General features: G+C 46.2%; 2 protein-coding genes across 2 annotated transcripts; one reads left to right on the top strand and one right to left on the bottom strand.

Moving 5' to 3' along the window:
- Positions 1–892: 892 nt before the first annotated feature.
- On the bottom strand, positions 893–5418 carry DMAC2L (distal membrane arm assembly component 2 like). The gene is made up of 5 exons (XM_040602474.1): positions 5318–5418; positions 4981–5088; positions 3721–3929; positions 2713–2884; positions 893–1463 (listed from the first exon to the last, which is right to left on the bottom strand). The coding sequence occupies exons 2-5, from the start codon at positions 5079–5081 to the stop codon at positions 1349–1351; spliced, it is 597 nt and encodes a 198-aa protein (XP_040458408.1). The 5' UTR covers positions 5082–5088; positions 5318–5418; the 3' UTR covers positions 893–1348.
- Positions 5309–21713, top strand: L2HGDH (L-2-hydroxyglutarate dehydrogenase; the record flags this gene model as incomplete). The annotated part of the gene is made up of 10 exons (XM_040600290.1): positions 5309–5517; positions 5669–5784; positions 7588–7739; positions 10253–10384; positions 12545–12707; positions 13247–13281; positions 14763–14930; positions 16820–16977; positions 18219–18350; positions 19322–21713. Coding segments are annotated over 10 exons (1461 nt in total), but the record flags the coding sequence as incomplete, so codon positions are not given.
- Positions 21714–23065: the final 1352 nt, after the last annotated feature.

Below are 23065 nucleotides of genomic sequence, written 5' to 3'. Positions count from 1 at the left end.
GAGCAAGGAACATCCTCTTTCTACCTGAAACGTAGAGCAAAAATGTTTTCCCAGTACTGTTTTGTGTTCAACAACAGTAAAAGCAATTTCAATGAGACAGATGCAATATCCTTATATAGTGTGCCTGCCTACCCTTTATTTGATACTATAATTTAATATAATCTTGTACATTGTGTCCATAGGTAAGTTCTGGTTACACTGAGGAAGCTCTGATGATCCGGTGTTTTCTGTTTGGACATTCAGCCATCTAATCCCGTGTATGGGCGAGGTACCGCAGCACCCCCACGCTGTCTGTTTGTGGCAGATAGCCCAGCAGTCAGCTCCCTGGCATGGCTCGGGGCAGCACAGGCTGGAGGGAATTTCATTTCTGGACACCATTCCTGCCTGCTCTGTGCTAGGAGATGTTGAAAAGAATCAGCCCTGTGATGCAGGTAGTGCCAAACGTTATCCTTCCTGGTGCTTGGCACCATTCCCTTCTGAGGCCAAGCTGGCAGTCAGGGATAAGAAAAGGGACTCTGAGTTATGCAGCGATAGCCACGTCTGAGAGAGACATCACTATGAAATCTGCTTGCTTGGCGTTGCTGCCTACCGCCTTTCTCTCCCTTACCACCAAAGCCAGGGATTTGACTAAAAATGCTGTATTCTTCCCGAGGAGGAATCGTTCTGTTGAGCAGGTGTGATAGCGTTGCGACTAAAGAGGCACACAGAATTAATGTAGTCCATGGCAGCCTACAGCAAAGAGGGCACATCTAAGGGAGCCTGCTGCTCCGCAAGTACAGCGACGGTCAGTTCCTCGGCTCAGGGATTATGAGAAGGCCGGGCTGCCTGGCCGTAGATCGCTCCATTTAAAACAAACAAAGGCTTCGCGAGTCAAAGCGCAAAGAACAGGAAAACAGGCCCAGGAGCTATTTTATTGAATCGGCACCCACTGACGGGGCGAGATTCTCAGAAAGCAAACAGCTCTCATTCCCACGGCGTCACCAACATGCAATAAAAGCGTACAGCGCTGCTGTTTCACAACACTGACGTTCTTCCCACTGTCATTTTGCACCAGAATTTCTGTGCAACACTATTATTTGAAAACTTCTAATTGGTGTCTTAACAAAAAACGGGGGAAATGACTATGCACAGAAGCCTGCCTTCTCTGTTGTTGCTTTGCCATACAGTTTACGCTTAATAAAACTTAACTGCATAATATGTCAAAAGATTGCATATGGCTTTTGTGCCTGGATTGGGAGAGCTGGGCTTATTTCCGTACCTGGAAGTACAGTACTGTCTACAACTTCATTTGTGCAACGCATGATAAATACTATGAAATCAAATACACCTCAGTTACATGCAATTGCGTTTACTCCAAGTCCAGCTCCAGCTCTAGGTTTGGCAGCGCCTGCTGAAGGATGCGAACAGTAATTTCTTTCTCTTTTATTCCAGGAAGGTCACTCAGATACAAATATTCAAGGTTCCTATAAATATTTAAAAAGAAAAGTCATCAACTACTATTTAACTGTTGACACAGACATTAGACAAAGGATTATTCTACCGTAGTTGTACTGAGCATTTTAAAAGGTAACTGGTTCTAATGGAAGTTTTTTTCTGAAGTGGGTGCTTAAAATTTTTAGCTCACCCTAAGTTCAGTCCTTCTACAGAGCTCAAAAAGAGATTGTGGACTCCCCACATCATGAAGCTTCCTTTATGTTAAAGAGTATTTAATAATTTCAATAGCAATTTAGTAAAAGTTATTTTACTGTAGATAATAACTAGAGTAATATAGAAGGTCCTCCTTTCTGTAGGATGAAATCCAAATCACCACATCAACCGTTTGTTGATGTTGCCTGCATCTGTATCTCTGTGTAACACAGAACAGTTCCAAGTTACTTTAAGGCCACAGTTCAACAACGCACATACGTACGTACTTCAGAGCTATGGAGCCAGACAGTATCCAACTGCTTCCCGTGCTTAGGTCTGCCCTAAGACCTTAAGGCCTCAGGGAGCACAAAGTAACTGAGTGAGAGGAAGCGATATGAGGCATAGAAAGACAATAAAAGTTACAGGACACCGTGAAAGCCTGCCCTGAAAATCAGCTGCAGCGGGGGGGCAGGAGTGGAAACCAAGCTGATCATCAATCATTTGGTCTCAAGCAAAACCCACCTGGTGTGCCAGCGTGCAGGGGAGCTGTATGCATTCACTGCTCTTGCAAAGGTGGTGTGTCGGCACAGAGCACGCGTGCTGCTCTAATTTGTGCAGCAATCAGCCCCGCGTAACTTACTTCAAGTGTAAATTGAAGCTTGAAGTAATTCACAGCGTAATGAGATGCTGTGCTCAACTGAGGGCAGAAGCGCAACCATCAGTTCACACACTACAGCGGATGATTCTGGCTTTCTCAGCCACAGGCCGAGCTGCTACACAACTCCCTGACACCAGCCTTAAAAGGCTGATTAATACATATGTGTTAATTCATATATCTTTTGAGAGCTATCCACAACACTTGTCTTCAACTGTGCTTGAAGAAACATTTCCTGCAGTGGCAGTGCCAGCCCTCCCAGGCTATCATTCGGCTCAGTCCTGGAACGCAGCCACCACTGCCCCACACACATCTGAAACAGCCCAAGGACGTTCAGACTTCAGCCCTTCCAGTCCGCACAACCCCCAAACCACAGTGAGGTAACAGCTAGGGAAGCAGGGTGCTACAGGATTGCTCAGCAGCTTACGTACGTCAGCTTGTGAAGTGCAATGATGCCTTTATCTGTGACATTCCCACAGGAAATTATCTTCAGCTGGAGGAGACTCTTCTGTAGATTCTTCGTCTCGCTGAGCCTCTGCAAACACTCGTCCTGTATGTAAATACACTTCTGCAGCTTGATTTCTGTAACGTGTTCAAGACCGTCTGGAAAGACAAAAATTAGTATTTGATTCAGGATACCAGGAACAACCCTGTACTGGTTGTTAAATTCTCAATTTAGTAACTGATTCCAAAACCACACAGCAACATGCCCCTTTATACAGTGGGGCCGTAATGCACACCTAATCTCCAAAGCGGTACTTTAAATACATGAAAACCCCAGGGTTTGTATCCTTTTGGTGAGATTCTAAGAGCTTTGACATGGACGGTAATAATAAAACTGTACAAGTTTGGGTGATAAACCGTGTCTCTGACTTAGGAACGTACTAATGCAGGAAACTCCAGGTCTCCTGCCAATGAAAAAATAAAATGGTCTGTTCCCTATTTTTGTTTTTGTTATTTGAAGACCTGAAACACTTTTAAAATCTCTTATTCTGTAAGAAACGGAGCTTTCATTTTTGTTTTTTGTGTTTAAAGACATCCTAAACGCCTGGAGAACAAATAGTATTACGACTTCACAGACAGCAAAACCAGCACTTGGTTTAGAAGAAAAAGAACATTTAAAGTAGTGCTTTTTGCTACCAACTACTCAACTATGAACTCAATAAAATAGCAAATCTTTGTTGTGCTTCCTTAGTGCTACTGTCACATCAGGTAAGGGCCGATGAAGTTCCCAATCTCTTTCTGCTTCACACCAGACCTGCAGCAAATTCTCAGGAACTGCTGGATATTTGCAAAGCCATTTAAGGGAAAAAGGAGATGAAAATCTTTCTCTATGTCTTACTGAGGAACAAGAAAATAACACAGTTATTCATATTTTGATGCAACCAGGAGAACTAAGACCATTCAGCATAATCCTTGCACAGGTGTGTCTACATTACCCAAATAGTCAAATCCTCTGTACATGATGCAAGAGTCAGTAGCGTTGATTGCTTCTATCTTGTATTTCCCCAGGGGTCCCGTTGGGAGACCACTGTAGTCCTGCTGCCATTTCTGATAGCCTTGATAGCGCACAAACGCGCCACAGCGCAACAGCCATTCTGAAGCTGCCCTGTCAGGGCCAACAGCTTGTATACGTTCGTAGTCCACTCTGCCAAGACAGAAAGAGCGTTCACATGGTTTCTGCAAGGTAGGAGATTTGTCTTGACAACAATACTACTGCACAATAAATATTTGGTTATGCACATGGTAAGATGTCAGAAAAGTAAGAATATGATTTACTGGAAATTGTTTACGTATAATTATTTGGAACACACTGGTTCTTAATCAGTCTGGCATGAGGGGTTTTTAACTGGTTTTAAATGGTAGATGCTTTTGGTTAAAAACGAAAGAATGCAAATGCAACTTGACTTAACCCTTCTAACCGATTGTTTTCTTCCACGCCACAGGAAATACTAAAAAATGCCTTTCTCTACCTTCTCTAAAGGAAGGCTTTCCAACAATTGCAAAATTGTCTCCCAAACACTGATCTTATACAAACCTCTCATTGCCAGTCACATGGACATCATTCCCAAAGCCTTTTTTCTGCAACAATTACAGTATTTCAAAAAGACACACTTCAGCAATTAGTTAAAATCCTTGGGTCCATTCATGGCAAAGAGATCTTTCTCAGCGTGGTGAGGAATGCTGAAGTCAGAAGCAAAGGCCTGGAAGGGCCACCTGCCTGGCTCAGCTTCCCACCTGTCACAGCCATCAGCTACACCTCGCAACCCTCTCCGCGGAGACAGAAGGCGTAAGGCAAAACTACGAGCTACTGGCAGCAGTCTTGGGCAGGGAAAGAGTTTTGCCAAGGCCGCCTCTCTCCAAAAGGAAACGTGGAAGCCCGTGTGGCTGACTCCCATCGTGAGCCACGGCGCGGTTAGATGCGTTAGAAGGGGGCAGGGCCGTGCGGCTGGTTTAAATGCATTTGAGGGTCAAGGGAAGCCCCGCGTTCCGGGGAGAACCCCCACGGGCAGCCGACCCCGGCCGCCCCGGGCAGGGAGCCCAGCGCACACCCCGCTGGGAAGGCCCCAGCGCCGTAACTGGGACCAGGTCAGGCGCGACCCCCGCCGAGCGCCAGCGACCAGCGCGGGGGGGGGGGGGGGGGGGAAGGTGGCGCCGCCTCAGGAGCGGGGCCGCGGGTCCCCCCTGCCCCCCCTTACTTGTTGAAGACGGCGTTCAGCCACCCCCAGAAGTGGCGCCAGGCGCCCGGCGGCAGCTTGCTCCGGCCGCCGCCCGGCCGCCCCAGCCTCCCCCACAGCATCGCCTTCCTGGGGAAAGGAGAGGGGAAAGCGGGGTGTCACTCGGGGGGCGGACCCGCTCCCGACGCAGCCGGAGAGCAGCCCGTTCCCGGCTGCCCCTCCAAGCCTAACCGGGGCTGGCAGCCCCGGCCCCAGCGCCCTAAGGGGAGAGGAGGCCCCGCCACCGCTCGGAGCTCGCCCTGCCCGCGGGACCGCGCCGCGCCGCCGGGATCCCCTCCCGCGGGGCTGCCCCACGGACCGAGCGTGCCAACCGTACGGGGAGGCCGGCCCGGCCCGGCCCCGCTCCGCTCCGGCCGCCGCCGCCGCGCAGAGGGCACGGAGGAGGAGCCCGGCCCGGCGCGTGTCTCCACCCCCAAGATGGCGGCGGCGGCGCTGCGGCGGCGGGCGGGAGGCGGCGGGGGCCGCGGTGCTGTGGCGGGCCCAGCGCCGCCAGCGCAGGTGAGGCGGCGGGGGGAGCGGCGGCGGCCGGGGCCCTGCCCGCGGCCCTCACGGCTGGAGGGCGGCCGTGGCGGGCCGGGCCGGGCCGCGCCGCCGTCCCCTGAGGGCCGGGGCACGGGGTGAGCTTACGGCCGCCTCTGTCCCTGCGCAGCACTTTCGACGTGGCGGTGGTGGGAGCGGGAATCGTGGGGCTGGCCGCTGCCCGGGAGCTGGCCCGGCGGCACCCCGCGCTCGTCTTCGCCGTGCTGGAGAAGGAGAGGGAGCCAGGTACGGTGCCGCCGCGCCCCCCGCACCCCCGGGCCCGGGTTACCGGGTGTCCGCCCGGCAGAACCCCCTGAAGCACACGCTCGCCAGAACCTCAGCGTGGCACCAACGGAGCACCAAGCGATGCTCGGCGTGTGGGTGGGCGTGTGCCCTCGTCGCTGAGGTGGGCGATGGATTCCCCCTCCGCGGGCGCAGCACCTTCGCTTCCAGGCACCGTGACCCCCCACCCCCGACGGGGCGTTCCTGCCTCCCTTCGCCCAGGGACGCGTCCCTCAGCGGGGAACCGGAGCTGGCACCAGCCTGTGCTTCGCGCCGGGGGCTTCGTGCCAGGGCTTTAGGAAGGACTGACCGTTGCTGGTTCATCGTTGGGAGGCGGTGGGTGTTGCTGGCCTGGGGCTCCAGCAGCAGCAGGAGTTTGTGGAGAGGGATGAGGGGGCGAAGGACTCGAGTAAGGGGCAGGGTGGGTTGCAGAGACGCGAGGGCAGCTCTGGTTTAGTGCCCCGCAGAGTGGGAGGCAGAGAGGACGGGCTGAGCAGTGGTGCCAGGAGAGCTTTTTGGTGAGGTGTGAGGAGAAGAGTGATGGTTAGAGGGTAGGGGGCGAGGGTCGGGAAGCAGAGCTGCTTAAAAACATCTGGGAGCTGCTGGTTTGGGCAAAGTCTACACCTCTGTTAATTGCCAAAACTGTAGACCACAGTCATCTGTCCCGTGTTTCTGGATATCCTTGTATATGCTGTGCAAGGTGCCTGGGAGGTGGAGGGTAAAGAACAAGCATGGGGATAACTGGGAAGATACCGCTAGTTACTGACCCAGCGTTAGTCAGACAGCACAGCGCACGTGGGAAATCTTGAGGCACTCCAGCAGCACCCGGGCACCTGCCGTGGCTTTGACGTAAGAAACAATGAGCCCTGTTGCTTCACTGAAAGCTTTCCTGGCTTGCTGGAGTACGAGCACAGGTTCTTCTCATAAGCAGTCTTTTCACACCTAGTGCTATGCAGGTGTGCAGTCACTCAGGGTAAGTAGGAGCAGCCCCAAGGGATGACATCAGTGGCTAACTCAAAATAAGACCTGTGAGCCCAAGCTCTCACTTCAGATTGTTCTATCATCCAGGCTGTACGTTGCTCTTGAGATGCTACATGTACGGTATGAAGTGGCTTCTTATCCCCAAGACGGGATGTACACAAAGTCCTTAACAATTGTGTGAGTGCAAAGCAGGAGTGACCTTTGGGAGTCGGTGTGTTAAGAGGGAGAACCTGACCAAATTACTTGAGTAAAAATGTGATATTTTTCACCTCTGTTTTGCTTGGCTACAAAGTGGAAATAGCAACCTAATCCAGTTCACAAATACCTGAAAAGCCTACCAGGCCAGCCAGCGCATCCAAAGAAATTGGGGATTGCACAGACATTATGTTAGATGAGGCATTTAAGGATGCATTTAATTTTAAAAATTTAATTTCTTAAAATTAGTTTTAACATCTAGAAAATTTTGTTTGATTGGCCTGCAGTTTTAGCTCTTGGAGGCAAAACTTGTGATTTATTATTTTTTTTTCATTCCTGTTGATTCAACAGATTGCAAGCTGTGGTGGTTGATTATTAACTAGGTCTTGCTGTGTCAGTATTTTTCTAGCCTTCTGAGGCCAAGGGAGGAACTGTGTTTGCTGTGCAGTTGCCTTATTTGAACATCTCTTGTTATGATGCTGATTTAGTGCAGGATCTCAAATTGCTCGCTTTTTTGACAGCTGAGGTAATTAAAGTATGAACCAATCATGGGCATGGGTATTTTAATAACTTATTTTTCTTTCCGTTTAGCTCATCACCAGAGCGGACATAACAGTGGTGTGATTCACAGTGGAATTTACTACAAACCTGGATCTCTGAAAGCTAAGCTGTGTGTGCAGGGTGCAGCCCTCTGCTACGAGTACTGTGACCAGAAGGGAATACCATATAAACAGTGTGGGAAGGTATAGGAATTGCTGTTCTTTACCTTTGGAAGCTGAGACTGTATAATGTACGTTCAATGTATAGCATAGGCTGGGTTGTGGTCTTTCTCCCAAGAGTTGGGTTTCTGCAACACTTACTACCTTCAGGATGAATGTGCCTTTTTGTTTTCTTCTTTCCAGCAATTAAAATCAGTTTCTTTTCTGGGCCTAAATAATAATTCTTCGTATCTGTGGGGTGAGCTGAAATATCCCAGGTAATGGTGGAAGCCAAGCCTTGTGGAGGGGCACCTGTGTAGCTCCAAGGAACGCAAAGGCTCTCAATATGCACTTGCCATACTTCTTTGGAGAACCTGGTATGCTAAGACGCGGTGACTTGAAAACAGCTCCAGGTGTGACCCAGCTATATATATTTATGCCATGTTACATCCGCCTAACACAACCTGAAATGATGGGGACAGAAGAGGGCTGTATGGATTCAGCTTGGGATCTCCCCAGCCACATATCCTGTTTCTGGAAGTGTCTGTAAACAGAGACCCAGGAAGGAATGAGAACAGGACAATCAAATTATTAATTATTTCAGCTCGGGTTATTTTCTGAGCCTGATCTGTTCTGTCTGTGGTGGCTCTCAATGGGTTTCTCTTCCAAGTGTTTTTCAATTAAAAGCTTTTGCCTCAGAACATACTTCGATGAGCAGTTTCAGAGATCAACAACCCGCTACATGAAGAGTTACATCGTTTTGAAACTGGCTCCTGCAAGCTTCATCTGATGGCCCCTAGCCCTTGTGTTGGAAGAGATGATGAACGGTTGATCTGTGCTCACACTGTCCAAGTTGCACGTAATTTTGTATCCCCTCCTCCCCCAAAGTCCTCCCTTCCAGCAGGTGAATCTGGGTCTGCTCAGTCACTCCTCTTAGAGAAGCTTTTTCAAGACTGTCTCCACCCTGCCTTCGCTCTCTGAACCGTTGGCAGTTTAGTGCATCTTTGATACAAGATGAGGACCACAACTGTGCGCAGCATTCAAGGTGTGGTCAGACCGGATTTTTGCAGTGAAATAGTAGTTCTCCGTGTTATCCTGTATCCTTTTCCTAGTTGTTCCTAATGTTCAGTTTAGGGCTCTTCAGCTGACACTAGGCATTGAGCTGATGTTGCCATAGGACTGTCTGTCCTAACCCCAAGATCTTGGTCCTGAGTGATAACTTTGAACTTGGATTCCGTCATTTTATATGTGAGGCTAAGACTGCTTTTTCAGTGGTCATCTTTTCACGTTTATCTGGGTTGAATTCCATCTGCCGTTTGGTTAGTTGCTCGCTCACCTTGGAAGGTCCCTCTGCAGCGCTTTACAGTTGGCTTTTGTCTGAACCGCCTGGAGTCACTTGAAACCATCACCCGACTTTCTCACACCCTGGTTGCTTGTGAACATCTTGGACAGCACGGGCCTTTCTCTTAAAAGCACAGTGGAGACCCTCTCTGATGTGACAAGCACCACGTCAGGGCCCCCTGGCTCAGCACCCCCTGGCTCAGCACCCCCGGGGAGCTGGGTGCAGATCTCTCCCAGCTCTGGGGTGCGGAGCAGAGGTCCCTGGATGTGGCAGCGTTGGTGGCCCTGGCACCAGTGTGACGGTGCTTGTCCTGGCCTGGCTGTGCTCGCTGCTCCCTCTGTCGCAGCGCCGATCACAAGATGGCACTGTGGATTTGTGCAGCGATCCACCAGACTGTCACAAACCTGCTCGCATGTGAGGCAGCAGGCTTGCGCTGCAGGGGTCAGTGAGCTTAGGAAGGGCTGGCGCAGACCCTGGCACCTCCTTTGCTGAGACTGAATTTCTGTGCTTCAGCCTCGTCTTCCCCCTGCAGTGTTTATTCCAGGGAAGATGACGGTGACTTTATGGCACGTTTTTCCAGCGTTACAGCCAGTTTTACATAAAGCAGCCCCAAGTCTGGAGAACTTGGTGCCTTCTCAGTGCAGAGATGCCAGAGTTCTCCAGGTTTGGGCCTGCTTTGTGTAAAAATACATCAAGCGCTAGGCCTGGAAGCAGTGTGGTCAGTGCAAACCTGGCACAGATAATGCATAGCCTGGATAAATTTCTTGTGATTGTTGTGAGCTAACTATGTGGTTAAATGAAGTGGAATTGGTAACCATGTCAGAACACATCTTTACTCTCTTATTGAGACTGCGATTTGTACATCGTGGGTTAAATGCAGTTTTATTTTTGGAGGCATCCCAGTGGCTCGTTAAAATCACATTCACATTCAGATTTGTAGTCTTGTGGTACTTTTAGCAAATATTATCCATTGATAGTACTTATACTATAGTTTAACAATTGTCTTTCACTATCCTTAATACAGTAATGCTTTCTCAGTAATAATAGGTATTTACAGAGTCTTGTGCAATTAATGGTACAAACCACTTTTTGCCCACTCCCCCTGAGTTATAATTTGCTTTTCACTGTGGCTTGCTTGTTAGCTCAGGCTTGATGCCAGACCTGAACTGGCTTGGTATGTTTTGCTCACTGGTGTGCCTTGTTATCTTTTCTGAAGCTAATTGTAGCCGTTGAACAAGATGAAATTCCAAGACTCAAAGCTCTGTATGAAAGAGGGCTGCAGAACAACGTCCGAGGTCTGAAACTGATTGGAGCAAAAGAAATACGAGCTAAAGAACCCTTCTGCAGGGTAAGGGATTTTTACTTTTAATTAGCATGTAAGATCCCAGTTTCTCAGGTCACAGCATTTTTTAATTTAACATAGATACATTTCTGGCCTTGTAATTTGCATGGGTGGCAAGTTCAGAAGAGCCTGAAAATCTAGAAGAAACATAATTGCCAACAAAAATAAATGTATCCATTTGTTTCTGGACCTTTTTAGCTCAGTCCAATCCTTTGTATGCATTTGCCATTACATACTCATCAGACCAGGTCTGACACAGCATAAGGTGACCCTGCAGAATCTTTTTTGGTGACACGGTCACAGCAGGTTTCCCCAGCTCACCTGTTCTCATTCTCTTGCTCGTCAGTTCATAGTTCCTTAGTTCTCCCTGTGATGAAGTCATAAAGAGCTGCTGCTGCTCTAATTGCAAATGATGTACCATGTGTTTCATAAGGGCCAGCATTCACAAATTAGAGAGCAGGCAATTCATTTCACTTGCAGCCTACAAAAGGAATCAGAATTATTTGAGTCAAAGTAGGAGACTCTATGGTCCATTAGTCCCTGTACAGGACAATTTATAGGCAGATGGACAGAGCCTCCAAGTTGTTCAAACTTCATCATTTTCTCAACTTTACACAGAGCTGTCCACCCTAGTGTATATGCTGAGAAACAAAAAAAGTTCTCCCACCAATGACAATGAGTGATGGGGGTTTTTTTCCCCCAATCTTTATTTTTCTTCCCCTTCTCCTTACAGGTGCTTGCTTGTATGTTTTTGTGGTTGATAGGCAGATATTCCTTTACCCAGGTTAGAGCTGCTGTGTCTTGAGTTTAGGCTGAGATGATTCTGCTCCTTCCCACTAAAATTATTTAACTTACAGTAAAGCTTGATAGCGCAGCACTGACAATTCCTTCCCATCTGTCAGTACAGCTTTGGATCAAGCCAATTTCAATCTAGTTGCTTCCTACGCATGGGGTGGTGATGTAGCACTTCTCGGCCTGTTTATTTTCAAAGTAGGAGAAATGCATGTAGTTTGTGGAATACAGATTTGTTGGTGTTTAGTATACCTCTGATTGAAAGGAAAACCTTGATATAAATTCCCTGTACTCTTTCATTTGGCACCTTGCTGTTGGTGTAGCTGCATGGCTTGTTGCTTATGAGTGGTTGGTTGTAGGTAGAGACAAACATTTTCTGGAGAAGAATCTTTTTTTTTTTCATGTAAACATTTTGTATCCACTCCTTAAAACACTCTTTGCATGTTCAAGATCCACCTGAGCATTACTTCTGCAAATGCATAGATTCAGGTGGGTCTTACTTCATTTGCTTTGGTTTCCCAATCTGTGTCCTTTCCTCAAGCAAAGGGAACTGGAATGGTGTGAAACATTGCACTGCGTATCGAGTGGAGAGAAAAGTTTAGTGTAAGATACAGTTTTACCAGCCATTCTGGTTATCTTGGGCATGTAAATGCCCCCTGCTACTGTGGTATCTGAGTGGCTGACAGTCTTTTAGGTTACACTTACAGCATCCCTCTGGGACAAAGCACTCCTACTATCCTAATTTTACAGCCAGAACTAGGAAAATACTGTGATGCCATCTAGCATAATAAAAATTATGTGAGAAACTGATCCTTTTGGGTATAAAGGGAGTAAAACGTCTGAGAGACATTACAGATTCTAGCTATGCACTGGACTTAAACTTTGCTTTCTGCTAGGAGAAATATAGGCAGTTGTCTAACTCAGAAGGGACTTTCCTCTCTGATGTACGGTGCAGTAAGTGTTGTGCCCTGGCTAGACTGTATCTTGCAGCCTTGCAGGAGGCATTGGGAACAGCTGTGCATCAGGGAGAGCCCCATAAGTGACTGTTTGAAGGTGGAATTGCATAGCACGTGGTGAAAGATAAGTACATCTCTGTTCTATTGTTAAGTGCTCTGTCGAGAAGACTTGTTCATGCGGGAGTTAACATGATCACTTAATCCAGCGTAAGTAGTTTTCGCCATATTAGTTGTCAGCAAACACGAACGCTGGAGCTGGCACATGGAGAGACTAGGAACAGGCAGCCAGGGATGGGGAGACAGCGGTACTCCCTTCTCAATGGCAACGCACATTATTCCAGATGAAATACTCTCTGTATTGAAGAACAAAGTCCACATACAGCCTTCACTGTTCTTCTGTATCTTACTACTGTTTCAGGGTCTGATGGCCCTTGATTCTCCATATACCGGCATTGTGAATTATAAGCAAGTGGCCCAATCCTACGCTGAAGACTTCCAGGAAGCAGGTGGGACAGTCTTGACTGATTTTGAAGTTACAAACATGGAGATGGCTAAAGAAAGTTCTTCAGGAAGTGAAGATGGTAAGGCATTTCTTTGCCCTCCCTTTACTACAGTCCTGCCAGAGATTTTGTTCAAAACACATTTGCTTTAACTGAAGTGACATTTCTGAACCTTTCTGTCCCATAGGAATGAGACCAAAGCCAAAATTATGGTAGTAAGAGTATTGAGCAAGCTCACTTCTTTTTTGCAGGCAGGTCACCCTTCAGCTGAAACATGTAAAGCTGAGGGAAGCAAATGAAAGTTAAATTGAGGAGGAAGGTTGTTCTCTCCTATTAAAATCAAATTTAGCTGATTATTTCATGAGTATTTTTGTGATAGTACTTTTGTCTTTATCCTGGAAGGCAGGTTGGGTCTGTGCTGGTACACATATGGAAGAATAAAAAAGCCCTATTCATTCATAAATACAGTTATGCCCAACGACATCAGTTGTGTCCAACAGTAGTTGCTCCGTAGCTTGAAGATTCCAGTGGAAGAATCCTTCTTTTTGACAAGCTGCTTGTTCTGTCAGTTTTCTGTTAGGTGTTCTATTAATTCCTTCTCTTGTCTGATTCTATTACAGGACTAAAATACCCGGTCATTGTTAGGAACTCAAAGGTAAGAACTAAGCTGAAGACTTAATTGCTTAATAGGAAGCTGGTTTTCCTTTTCTTATGAATTTTTATTGAGTCCTGAAGGATTAATCAACTCCTTAAAAAATGCTAAAAAGCTGCTGTTCAGTAACCTGATCAGTGTCATCTAGGACTGCTTTTATCAAACAACTGCAATCAATTCTTAACAATTAGCATGTTCAGGTTGTATCATGTACTGGGAATAATGATGAAAGTATAACTTTCTCCTTCTGCTGCCCAACATATTTAGCTGTATATGTCCCTTATCTTTTTTATTTGCATGTTTCTTATGCTTGTTTCCAAAGCCTCCTTTTATAACTTACTCATTTGGTGAGAAACACCTATTTTTGTGTCTTCTTTTGGTCTTTGGCATCTATGAAAATGATAAGGAAGCATTTAGAATCCTTTTATCATCAAAAGCCACAAGCTAATTGGATAAAACAGGTGCATATACTGGTGTCATGCCTGCAAGCCGGTGAGTGCTGCACAGGAAATGTAGTTGTAGCCTTTTCAACTTCAGGAGAGAGTATCCGGACTCTTCCTCGGAAGAGGGAAGACAACCAACCAAGAACCAACCCCACAGCCCCTCGGTAGTTTTTAAAGTTGGTGCTGCTGCTTTTTCCTTCTAGTTCTGCTCTTTCATTAAAAAGTAGCTTCCAAAATCTGTTAGATTCCCTTGCCAAATACTGGTATATTTTTAACGGAAGCATAGATAGAGAATAGCTTGGGATTTTATTTATTTATTTACATAGTAAGGTGTTTAAATATTTAAGACCTTTCCATAACCGTGTGCTATAAACTTGCACAGCTTTCTGGATAAACTACCATTCAGTAGCAGGACCTCTCCCAGTCTGTGGGGTGAAATCTGTTAACAGTTTTATTTAACCAAATGTTTTGCGGTTGCTGAGCTACCTACCCCACCTATTGCATATCCTCTGGCGATGCAAACCTGGCCAAGGAGCTGCTTTGTAGGGTGCAGAGGTGGGGAAGCACCGGGGGGAGACGCTGGGGTTTCTGGAGGAGCAGAGTTTTTGAGGCTGGTGGTTGGGTCTCTGTCCTGTACAATAATACGCACGAAGCTCTGTGTTCTGGGAACTGAAGCTGACAGTAGTCTGACAATCAAGGACTTGTTTCTTTTTTTATTTTGTTTTTTTTTCTTCCCCTCCCTGCCCCTTTTCTATAAAGATTCTTCCAGTCCTGCCTGGGCAATGAATTGCCATTTTAGGATAGTTCTCCAGGAAATAAAGAAAAATACTATTAAAGAATAATATATAAAAAAGTATCTCGTATTCTTAAATATTGTTAAGAATTAAATGAAACTGTTAAATATTTCTGCCTCCCTTTGAAAATATCGTTGGTTTTCTTTCTGGTCTTGACTCATTTTTTTTAAAGCTTGTAGGTGATAGGTGGTTTTTCAGTAGCTATGTTGGTTTTTTGTGTGTTTTGTTTCATATTTTTTTTCCACAGGGTGAGGAAATCTACTGTCGGCACATTGTGACCTGTGCAGGACTTTACTCAGACCGTCTGTCCGAGATCAGTGGCTGCAGCCCTGAACCTCGTATTGTACCCTTCCGTGGAGATTATTTGGTGCTAAAACCAGAAAAGTGCTATATGGTTAAAGGAAATATTTATCCGGTACATGCTCTCCTGTTTGTCTTTCAGAGTGTACTCAAAACTGCTAAAACTACAGAAATAAGGGCAATATTACATGGCCATTTCTAGTGATGCACAACATGTGGACGTAGATTCAGTTGCTTTCTGACAGGACAGCTTGGTTTTGTTAATTCTTGAGGAACAGGTGGAAGCACTATGTGGGAAGTTATTGCCAGTCATTTTTTTTTGTTTGTGTTTTTGGTGTTGGGATTTTTTTTGGTTTTGATTTTTAATAGGGGAAGAATGAAATGTTTAGCACGATAGCCACACACCCACAAAAGCCTAGCTTCTTTCTTGATGTTGTAAAATAAATCTGTAGGGAGGATTCAGAAGTCAATGAGGGACAACAGTAAATAATTAATTACTTAAATGTAGGGTTTAATCTTGTGTGCTAATACCCAAAGCTCAGATTTAGATATTTGCCTCTCAACCCTGTCTTTGAATTAGCTTTACTTTGTATGACAAAAAATAGACATGGAAGGAAAATGACAAACTTTCTGCTGTTTATATAGACAAATAGTGTGAAGAAGAGGAGCAATCCCTGACAGAAAGCGAAGTTAGCAAGTAAGAAGAAAGAATTCCTAGGGCGGTATTTTAGTTAATTCATGCAGTCCATCGAAATACCGCCTTTCTGAATATGAACTTAGATTTGCGTGCTAAACGCTGGAGTGGGTCACCCTAGAGAAACTGTGGAACCCTGTGCATTGGGTGTTTGACCCCTTCTCACCTGGGAATGATTCAGGATCCCATTTTGGGATGGGAGGGAGGAACTGGCTGGCATGCGAGGGTACCTTCTAGCTTTGTTCCATGGCTGTGTGAGGATGCCTTTTGAATTTTTTTGTTATGGCCAGATACGGTAATAAGATTAGAAAATTGCACCACTCTTAATGATATGTTACCAGAAGTGTAATGTAGTTTCTGGAGTGGTTGTACTAAGCTTCAAAAGTATTGAATGTGTATTTTTAACAGGGAATTCAGTGCACTGAATGCAGAAAAGGAACGTCTCTTAAAGCACTTTTTAAGTCATAACAATACTGGGTTTTGAGAAATACCCAGTGTGTGCTTATTTTCGGACTATTAACAGTCACCTCTGTAACCACCTTTTCTAAGTAGCTAAAGATCTTGAAGTACCCAGCGCATGAAGAGGTGTGTTTATTTAATACTTGTATCTGCATATAGGCAGCTTATTTCTGTTTCAGCCTTCGCCCACAATTACACTGTATTCCATTTGCAAACAAAAAAGAAACTGTAGAGACTTACTGTTAGCATTAAACAGGCTTTCTAACTGCATGTTGTTTTGAGCAATACAGAATGGTGAGGTTTTCCTAATATTTTATAACCTACTTTATTGCAGTATAATTACTGCTGGTGAATAGTATTAGTGTGTCGTGGGTTTTGTTGTGGTTTGATTTATATCCTGAGAAATCACATGTACTTTTTTTTTTCTGTTGTTTGTTTTGCTTTTACCTGAGATGCAGTTTTATTTGGCCTCGCTCTGTTGTTCAGTGTTTTAAATTGGCTACGTGCTATAACTGCACAATTAACAAGCAGAAAAACCAGTGCAGGAGCCAACTGTATGGTTATACAACTCGAATTTTGTTGTAGCAGTTGGAAAGAAAATGGCAAATTTACTTCCTTTGTCACTCGTTCATTAAAAAATAGTTGTTTCCCTTTATTGGGAGGACAACTCCTGTACTGTGTTTTGGTTTATTTTATTCACTCTTTCATGTGATAAAGTGTAAATATCTATACTTCCCTCCTTGCAAATGTTTTCCATGTTTCCTAGATGATTTTGTTGACTTGAGTGGTTGCATGGCAGTTTCTCTGATCTGGTTTGTAACAGCTGTAATAACTGCTGTATCCTGCTTTAGGTTCCCAATCCTCAGTTCCCTTTTCTGGGATTTCACTTCACACCGAGAATGGATGGCAGTGTTTGGCTTGGTCCTAATGCAGTACTAGCCTTTAAGCGAGAGGGCTACAAATTGTTCGACTTCAACACTGGAGACTTTTTAGATGCAGTAACGTACAGGTAATAGCTTGTCTTTTTGTCTGTTGAATGTAGTTATTGAAACGTCAGCTTTTGACTCCATGGAAGCTCGTTCCTGTCAAAAAGCCTGCTTTTGCCAAGTTTTTGGTGTGTTTAAAGACAGTTGTGCTGATAAGGGTGGACTTCTCCAAGACACTCAACTTTGCATGCGATCTAATATTTGAATTTTCATAAACTACCAAGACAGGTCTCAGCTGGTCTGAGAATGTGTCTGCTGCTGGTGAGCCACGTTGCTACTAGTGGAGCTCTTCCAGGATTGGTTTTGGTCCAATGCAGAGTAATATTTTAATCAACCTAGACAGTGTGATTAAAATACCTGCAGAGGAAGCTTGGAAGAGAGAGCACAGAATGGTCTGAAATGCCGTGTTAAACTTCGTCAGGCAGTCAATGTACGTTTAAAAAATGTTTGAGTGCAAGGCAATATATGTTTAGGGCCACAAATGCAGGCTGGGAAGCTGTCCTAGAAAGCGTGTCAGAGGAATTAGGAATCATTGCTGAAATTGCAAACTAAATGAACAGAATGTCTGTAGAAGTCGAGGGAAATCTTGCTTCTCTATGAGGGGCTGGACAGACCATTACCAAGTGCTCAATTTTAGGAATTAGACTTGAAAAAGAATGTGAAAATATTGGGGAGGATCCAAGGAGAGGCTGAAAAACAGGTCAGGGAACTGGAAAATAGCTTCCTGACAAACAGCTCAACTTAATGCAGTTTATTAAAGAGTTGAAAGTGTCTTGATCGTTGTCTATAGATTTTTATACTGGAAGACCTGAGGAAAGCAAAGCAAGCAAACAAGATTTGCAAAGACAAAGCAAGGTTTATTGACTGAAAACTGAGGGGTTTAGAAGTGTGATGATCTTTTCAGAATAATTGTGGAGAAAGAGTCTTGAGCGGCATGTCTGTTTTCCCTTGTGCGTGTGGGTTTTCAGCCTCTTGCCATTTGACTGAACCAGAGAAAAATCCTGGACATAGGAATGACTCGAGTTCAGAGTTCATTCTCACAGAAAGAACATAAATGCAATGCTACAGCTCTGTAAACCAGGTTTGTTGAAGCAGGGAAGGACAAGCATGTATTTCTCGAGTAGAAAGCACGATCAGATTACTGATGTTGGGAATGGGAATTTTTGCCATGCAGTTGCATTTGCTACCTTCTTAATGTTAGCTTAATGCTGCTGCCTTTACCCTGAAGATTTGTTCTTACTGCGGTTTTTTTTTCTCTCTGCAGTGGATTATGGAAGCTTGTGCTGAGAAACTTGTCTTATGGACTGAGTGAAATGTACAGAGCGTGTTTCCTTAGCGCACAGGTGAAGCAACTTCAGAAGTTCATCCCTGAGGTCACTGTGAATGATGTTCTCAGGTAAAGAAAATTTTCTTGTTAGTAACACCCAGTGGCTTTTAAATCCCTTGTTTTTGAACAGTTGCAAATGTAGCATTAGCTTACTCCTTTCCTCCACCAAAATATGCTACCAAAGCACAGAAGCATTTAGTTGCTTTCTACAGGAAGGCCTTTTGTATTGTGTTTGCTTGTGTACAGGCAAGTTTGATGAATATTTGTGTGACTTCCTACACTCTCTATAGGCTGAAATTCACAGCTGTGACATGCTTGCTGAAAAAAAAAGTCTCTTTATCCTAGTGATACATTCAATAGCCTGAACATAATCTGAGTTGACAAAGAAAGCAAAACGCTATTGAAATTCGGAGGGGAAACTGGACTATGAGTTGCTACTGAGTGAATATTGACTTAATCATCTCAATAAAATTGTGTTCAGCTTCTTAGTGTGTGTGTGTGGAAAACTAGTTCTAAGGAGTTCAGAAATGCTAAGAACTGAAGAGACTTGTGAGGAAAGATGAGGCATTTAAGTACATGGAGGTGGGTTTAACTGTCCAGAGATTGGCAGAGAGAATCCAGAATGAGAAAAGCTTGAGCATGGTAAAAGGGAGTTACCCAGCTCAGGCAGTATATACTGTTGGCATGACATTTATGTTTGACAAGACTTGCTATTTCAAAACAAAGGGCTTCCTTTTTGAAAAAGACGGGGCATGTTTGTGTGTGTGGGGAGGAGAGTAACTGCACAACCAGGAAAGATAAAGAAGATCCTCTGCTTGGCTACCTGCCCTTGTTTTACGGTAACGACTGTGAGACATCTCCCATCCTGCCTCACAAGTGTTAGACTTCCCTGTGCTCGCCCAAAAGCCTGACAGGGCCTTGACTCCACGCTATGCCTTCCTTACTGTTTCCCTGGGCACCTTCACAAGGTCAGAACAGAAGTGATTTCCTGAATTCAGAAAACATTTTTCTTTCTCATGGTGGGCTCCTTTATTTTGCAGGGGTCCCTCTGGAGTGAGAGCTCAAGCATTGGACAGTGACGGAAATTTGGTAGATGACTTTGTATTCGATGGAGGCAGTGGGGATATTGGAAGCAGAATTCTTCATGTCAGAAATGCCCCTTCTCCTGCCGCTACCTCCTCCCTTGCCATTGCAAAAATGATTGCAGATGAAGTGAAGCAAAGATTTGAACTGTGAATGGTTGACGGGTGTAGCGTGGTTTTACCCCTCTTGTATGTGTAGCAGCTTGTCTGCGTTGAATGAACTCTGCAGCCTTTAGTGACGAAGATAAAACCGGCAACGTGTTGCTTGCAACCAGTGCTGGCATAGCCGTGCAGAACAAAACCAGCATTTTCAATGTTTGCCTTTGCCAGCCACAGCTGCTTGAATAAAGGAGTTACGGTGCCTGGTGAGGCCTGGTGCGGCACAGCCACCTGCAAGACAGAAGCTCATGGCCCTGTTGGCAGTAAAGGTTTGTCCCACCTGAGCAGGAACAGCCTGGGGGGGGGCTGGTGCCAGGCACAACGCGAGGGTCTCTCTCTCCAACCATAGTGGGCCTTTAGGAAGAGCCTCTGCGGTGGGCTTGCCCACACAGACTTGCCATGCCTCTGGGCTAAACGTTGCCTCCTCTTCGCACCGTGGAGAGGTGGTTGGTCCTCTGGGAACCCACAGGCACCGGGTGGTTCTCCGTGTGCTTTGTGCTTTCTCTCTGACTCTGGTAAAATTGGAGCCTACAGTCCCCTAGCTTCTATGGAAGTAACGGAGATAGAAGGATAAGCCCTGCTTAAGGGTTCTGCTGGTCGGGAATGGAGGGCTTTATCAGAGACTGAAAACAATATTCAGATCCTTCTACATGTCTGTAGAGTATTTCACAGAAAAAAAAGCCTAACAAGGGATTACTAAATCCAAGTCAATTTAGATACGCAATTCAGATATGCTATCTGATGGCCGTTTCTGTTTTTTTTAATAGAACTGAAATTAAAACGTATACGTAAACAGTCATTTTTCGTTTAACTTAAATCTGGGAAGTCAGCACTGATCAGAAATTACTTCAGTGCTTTTGGGGTGGTTTGTTTTTTTTTTTTCCTTTGAATACTGGTAATGCAAAAGGAGCTTATCTGTGCAGCATGTTGAGCAATCCAGGGGAAATGGTCTTTGTAAAAGCAAATGTGAAGGGAGGGAAGCTACAGAAACCTGTCTTAATTGAGTCATGTTGCATACCGCTTCCCTTGGAGCCCAAGGAGCAGTGAGTCAGGAAGGCTTCCTATTTCCCACATGGCTGGCAGGAGGGGAGCTTAGAAGGTGCTGGTTACTCTTCTGATACTTGGAAATTATCAAAGGTACTCCTGGAAGAGAGGCTATGTGGAGAACATGCTTTAAACTAAAGAGATGTTAAACAAGTTTGGTACTAAGCTGAGTATCTTGGTGTGTTCTGCATAATTAGTACAAAAAAGAATTATGTGGCCCCAGGGACAAAGTACTTGAGAATACTTTTAAAGCAGATGTTCACAGGATGTTGGGTAATACAGATAATTGTGGGTAGTTTGCTACCAGGCAATTTGCCATACTCTTTAATTTATTTATTTTTTTAAGTCACTTTCTGCACTCTGACAGGCATGAGGGAGTGTGTGAGCATAGGAAGTCAGGTGTGCTAGCAGATGTGCTTACTGCACAGAGCTGAACTGCTTTTTTTCTGTCTTTTTCTTTTTTCTCTTTTTCCTGGTGATAACTCCCTTACCAGAAAAGTGAATCCTGCATAAGGACAATCTGGAAATTGAAATAATAAGGCCTTCAAAGAAAAGCTTTGGTCATTGTTCTTAGCCACAATAACACTAGACAGAGATTCAGATATTCCAAATGCTGAAACACCACACGGCTGTGTAAAAGTTGTACCTTCACAGTGGAACAATCGTATCTTCACTCCCCACCAGAAGTGTTGCCTATCAACAGTAAATACTACACAAGGATTGCACAAGCAGCTTCCTCCCACTCGAGGTGTGGCCCTAACATGTATTAACAGAATAATGAACATGAAAATGTAAAGCAGTCGTATACTATGGTGAATCTGAAGTCAGCACATTTAACTGCACAGCCTGCTGTGCTTTTTTACTCTCAGGAGATTATTATTTTGGGGTGGAGTTTAACTGAAGCTTTTAAATTATGAATCTTTATGTAGCATTCTATGAAATATTTGTATTTTTTGAGATAAAGTTATAAAACTTTTAAAGGAATAACTTCCAAGAATTATAATAATGGGGTTTCAAACATAAATCTTGTTGTCCATAAAGTGTGACAATCTATGAATATATTTTCCAGAAGCATCTATTTCACTTGGCTTAGTAACTGTGCCATTCTCTATTATGATTAAAATAGTATGGTATTTTCTTTTTTTAATCGATGTAAGGTCTGTGTGTTTTTTCCTGACTGGCAGAAAGGTCTCACTGCTGTTTGTTAATTCTCATCTGAATTAGGTGGGATATAGCTCTACATAATAGGAATTAATTTACCTGGTTACCTGGGCGGGGGGGGGGGGGGGGGGGGGGGGGGGGGATGATGACGACACATGACCGAACTTGTCTTCTTAAGGTACCTGTACCTTATCAGTGCTTATCACACTGTACAGCTCTTTCTCCCAGCGGCGTGTATGCAGCAGGCAGAACTAGGCTTAAGCCTGATCTGGACCTGTAGTGGCATGTGGAATGGTAATTCCTGAAATTCTGAATAAAAGCATTAGGACGGCTTCGGACAAACACAATTTATTCCCCCAAAGTGTCCCATAAAGTCAGTCCTAAACTCTGAGAAGAGTATGGCACGTTACCGCATCTTGAAAACGTTGCGGGGAGTTGCGTGTCGTGCCCCGTGCCGTGGCTCCTGCGTGCTGCTCTCGGCAAAGCGGCACCCTGGGGCACTTCCCTGCGCCCGGGCACGGCGGGCGCACCTTGGAGCCGCCCGGGCCGGCTGGGGGAGCGAGGGATCCTGAGGATCCGGGGCTGCGGGGTGCGGGTGAAGCGGAGGTGAGGGGCTCCCCCAGCCTGGAACCTGCCTCCAGACCCGGACCCTGGCTGTACCTGCGGGTTTGCGGGTCTCCCCACCGTTACCCTGCAGCTGCGCTCGGCGTTACCTTTTTATTATTGCTCACAGTTTGTGTTTGACCAAGTGTCTGCCCCGAGAGACAAGCACGGGGCCGGGGAGCGGCCAGGCCGAACCGCTGGGAGCCGCCGCTGCCCCGGCGAGCGCCGGTCGGTGCCGGGAGCCCGACGGGGCGGGCGGGCGCCTTTGCCTCCGGTTAACTTACCCGCTGCCCCTGTGCACAAGACTTAAGAGGGGTGGGGGTGTCTAACGTGTGACATCGGCGTGCAGCGCCATCAGAAGGGAATCGAGGGGAAGTTTGGCTGGAGCGGGGCGTCGGGGGGTGGGGGACAGCGAGGGCAGCGCACCCCGGGGTCCGGTGCTGCCGCGGGGCGGCTCCGGCTGAGCCTTCGCCAGAGGGAGGCGGCTCCCGGTGCGCGCAGGGGCAGCGCAGCAGGTGGCGGGAGGGGGGGGCGAGGCGCCCCCGGCCCCGGGGAGGAGCGGGAGGCGCCGCGCTGCGGGTTCCCCGCCGTGCCCCGCTGCGGGCGGGCAGGCCCCTCACGGCGTAGCCGGCCCCTCACGGCGTAGCCGGCCCCTCGGGACGCGGCCGACAGGGGGCGCCGCGAGCAGCGGGCGGGGGGCAGCGCGGTGGCGGCGGCCGCGCCTGCGCGCGGAGG

The sequence above is a fragment of the Falco naumanni genome, chromosome 7 (genome assembly GCF_017639655.2).
Source record: "Falco naumanni isolate bFalNau1 chromosome 7, bFalNau1.pat, whole genome shotgun sequence".
Lineage (NCBI taxonomy): Eukaryota > Metazoa > Chordata > Aves > Falconiformes > Falconidae > Falco > Falco naumanni.
The sequence above is the reverse complement of the archived record's forward strand: the minus strand, read 5'-3'. Positions and strand labels throughout refer to the sequence as shown.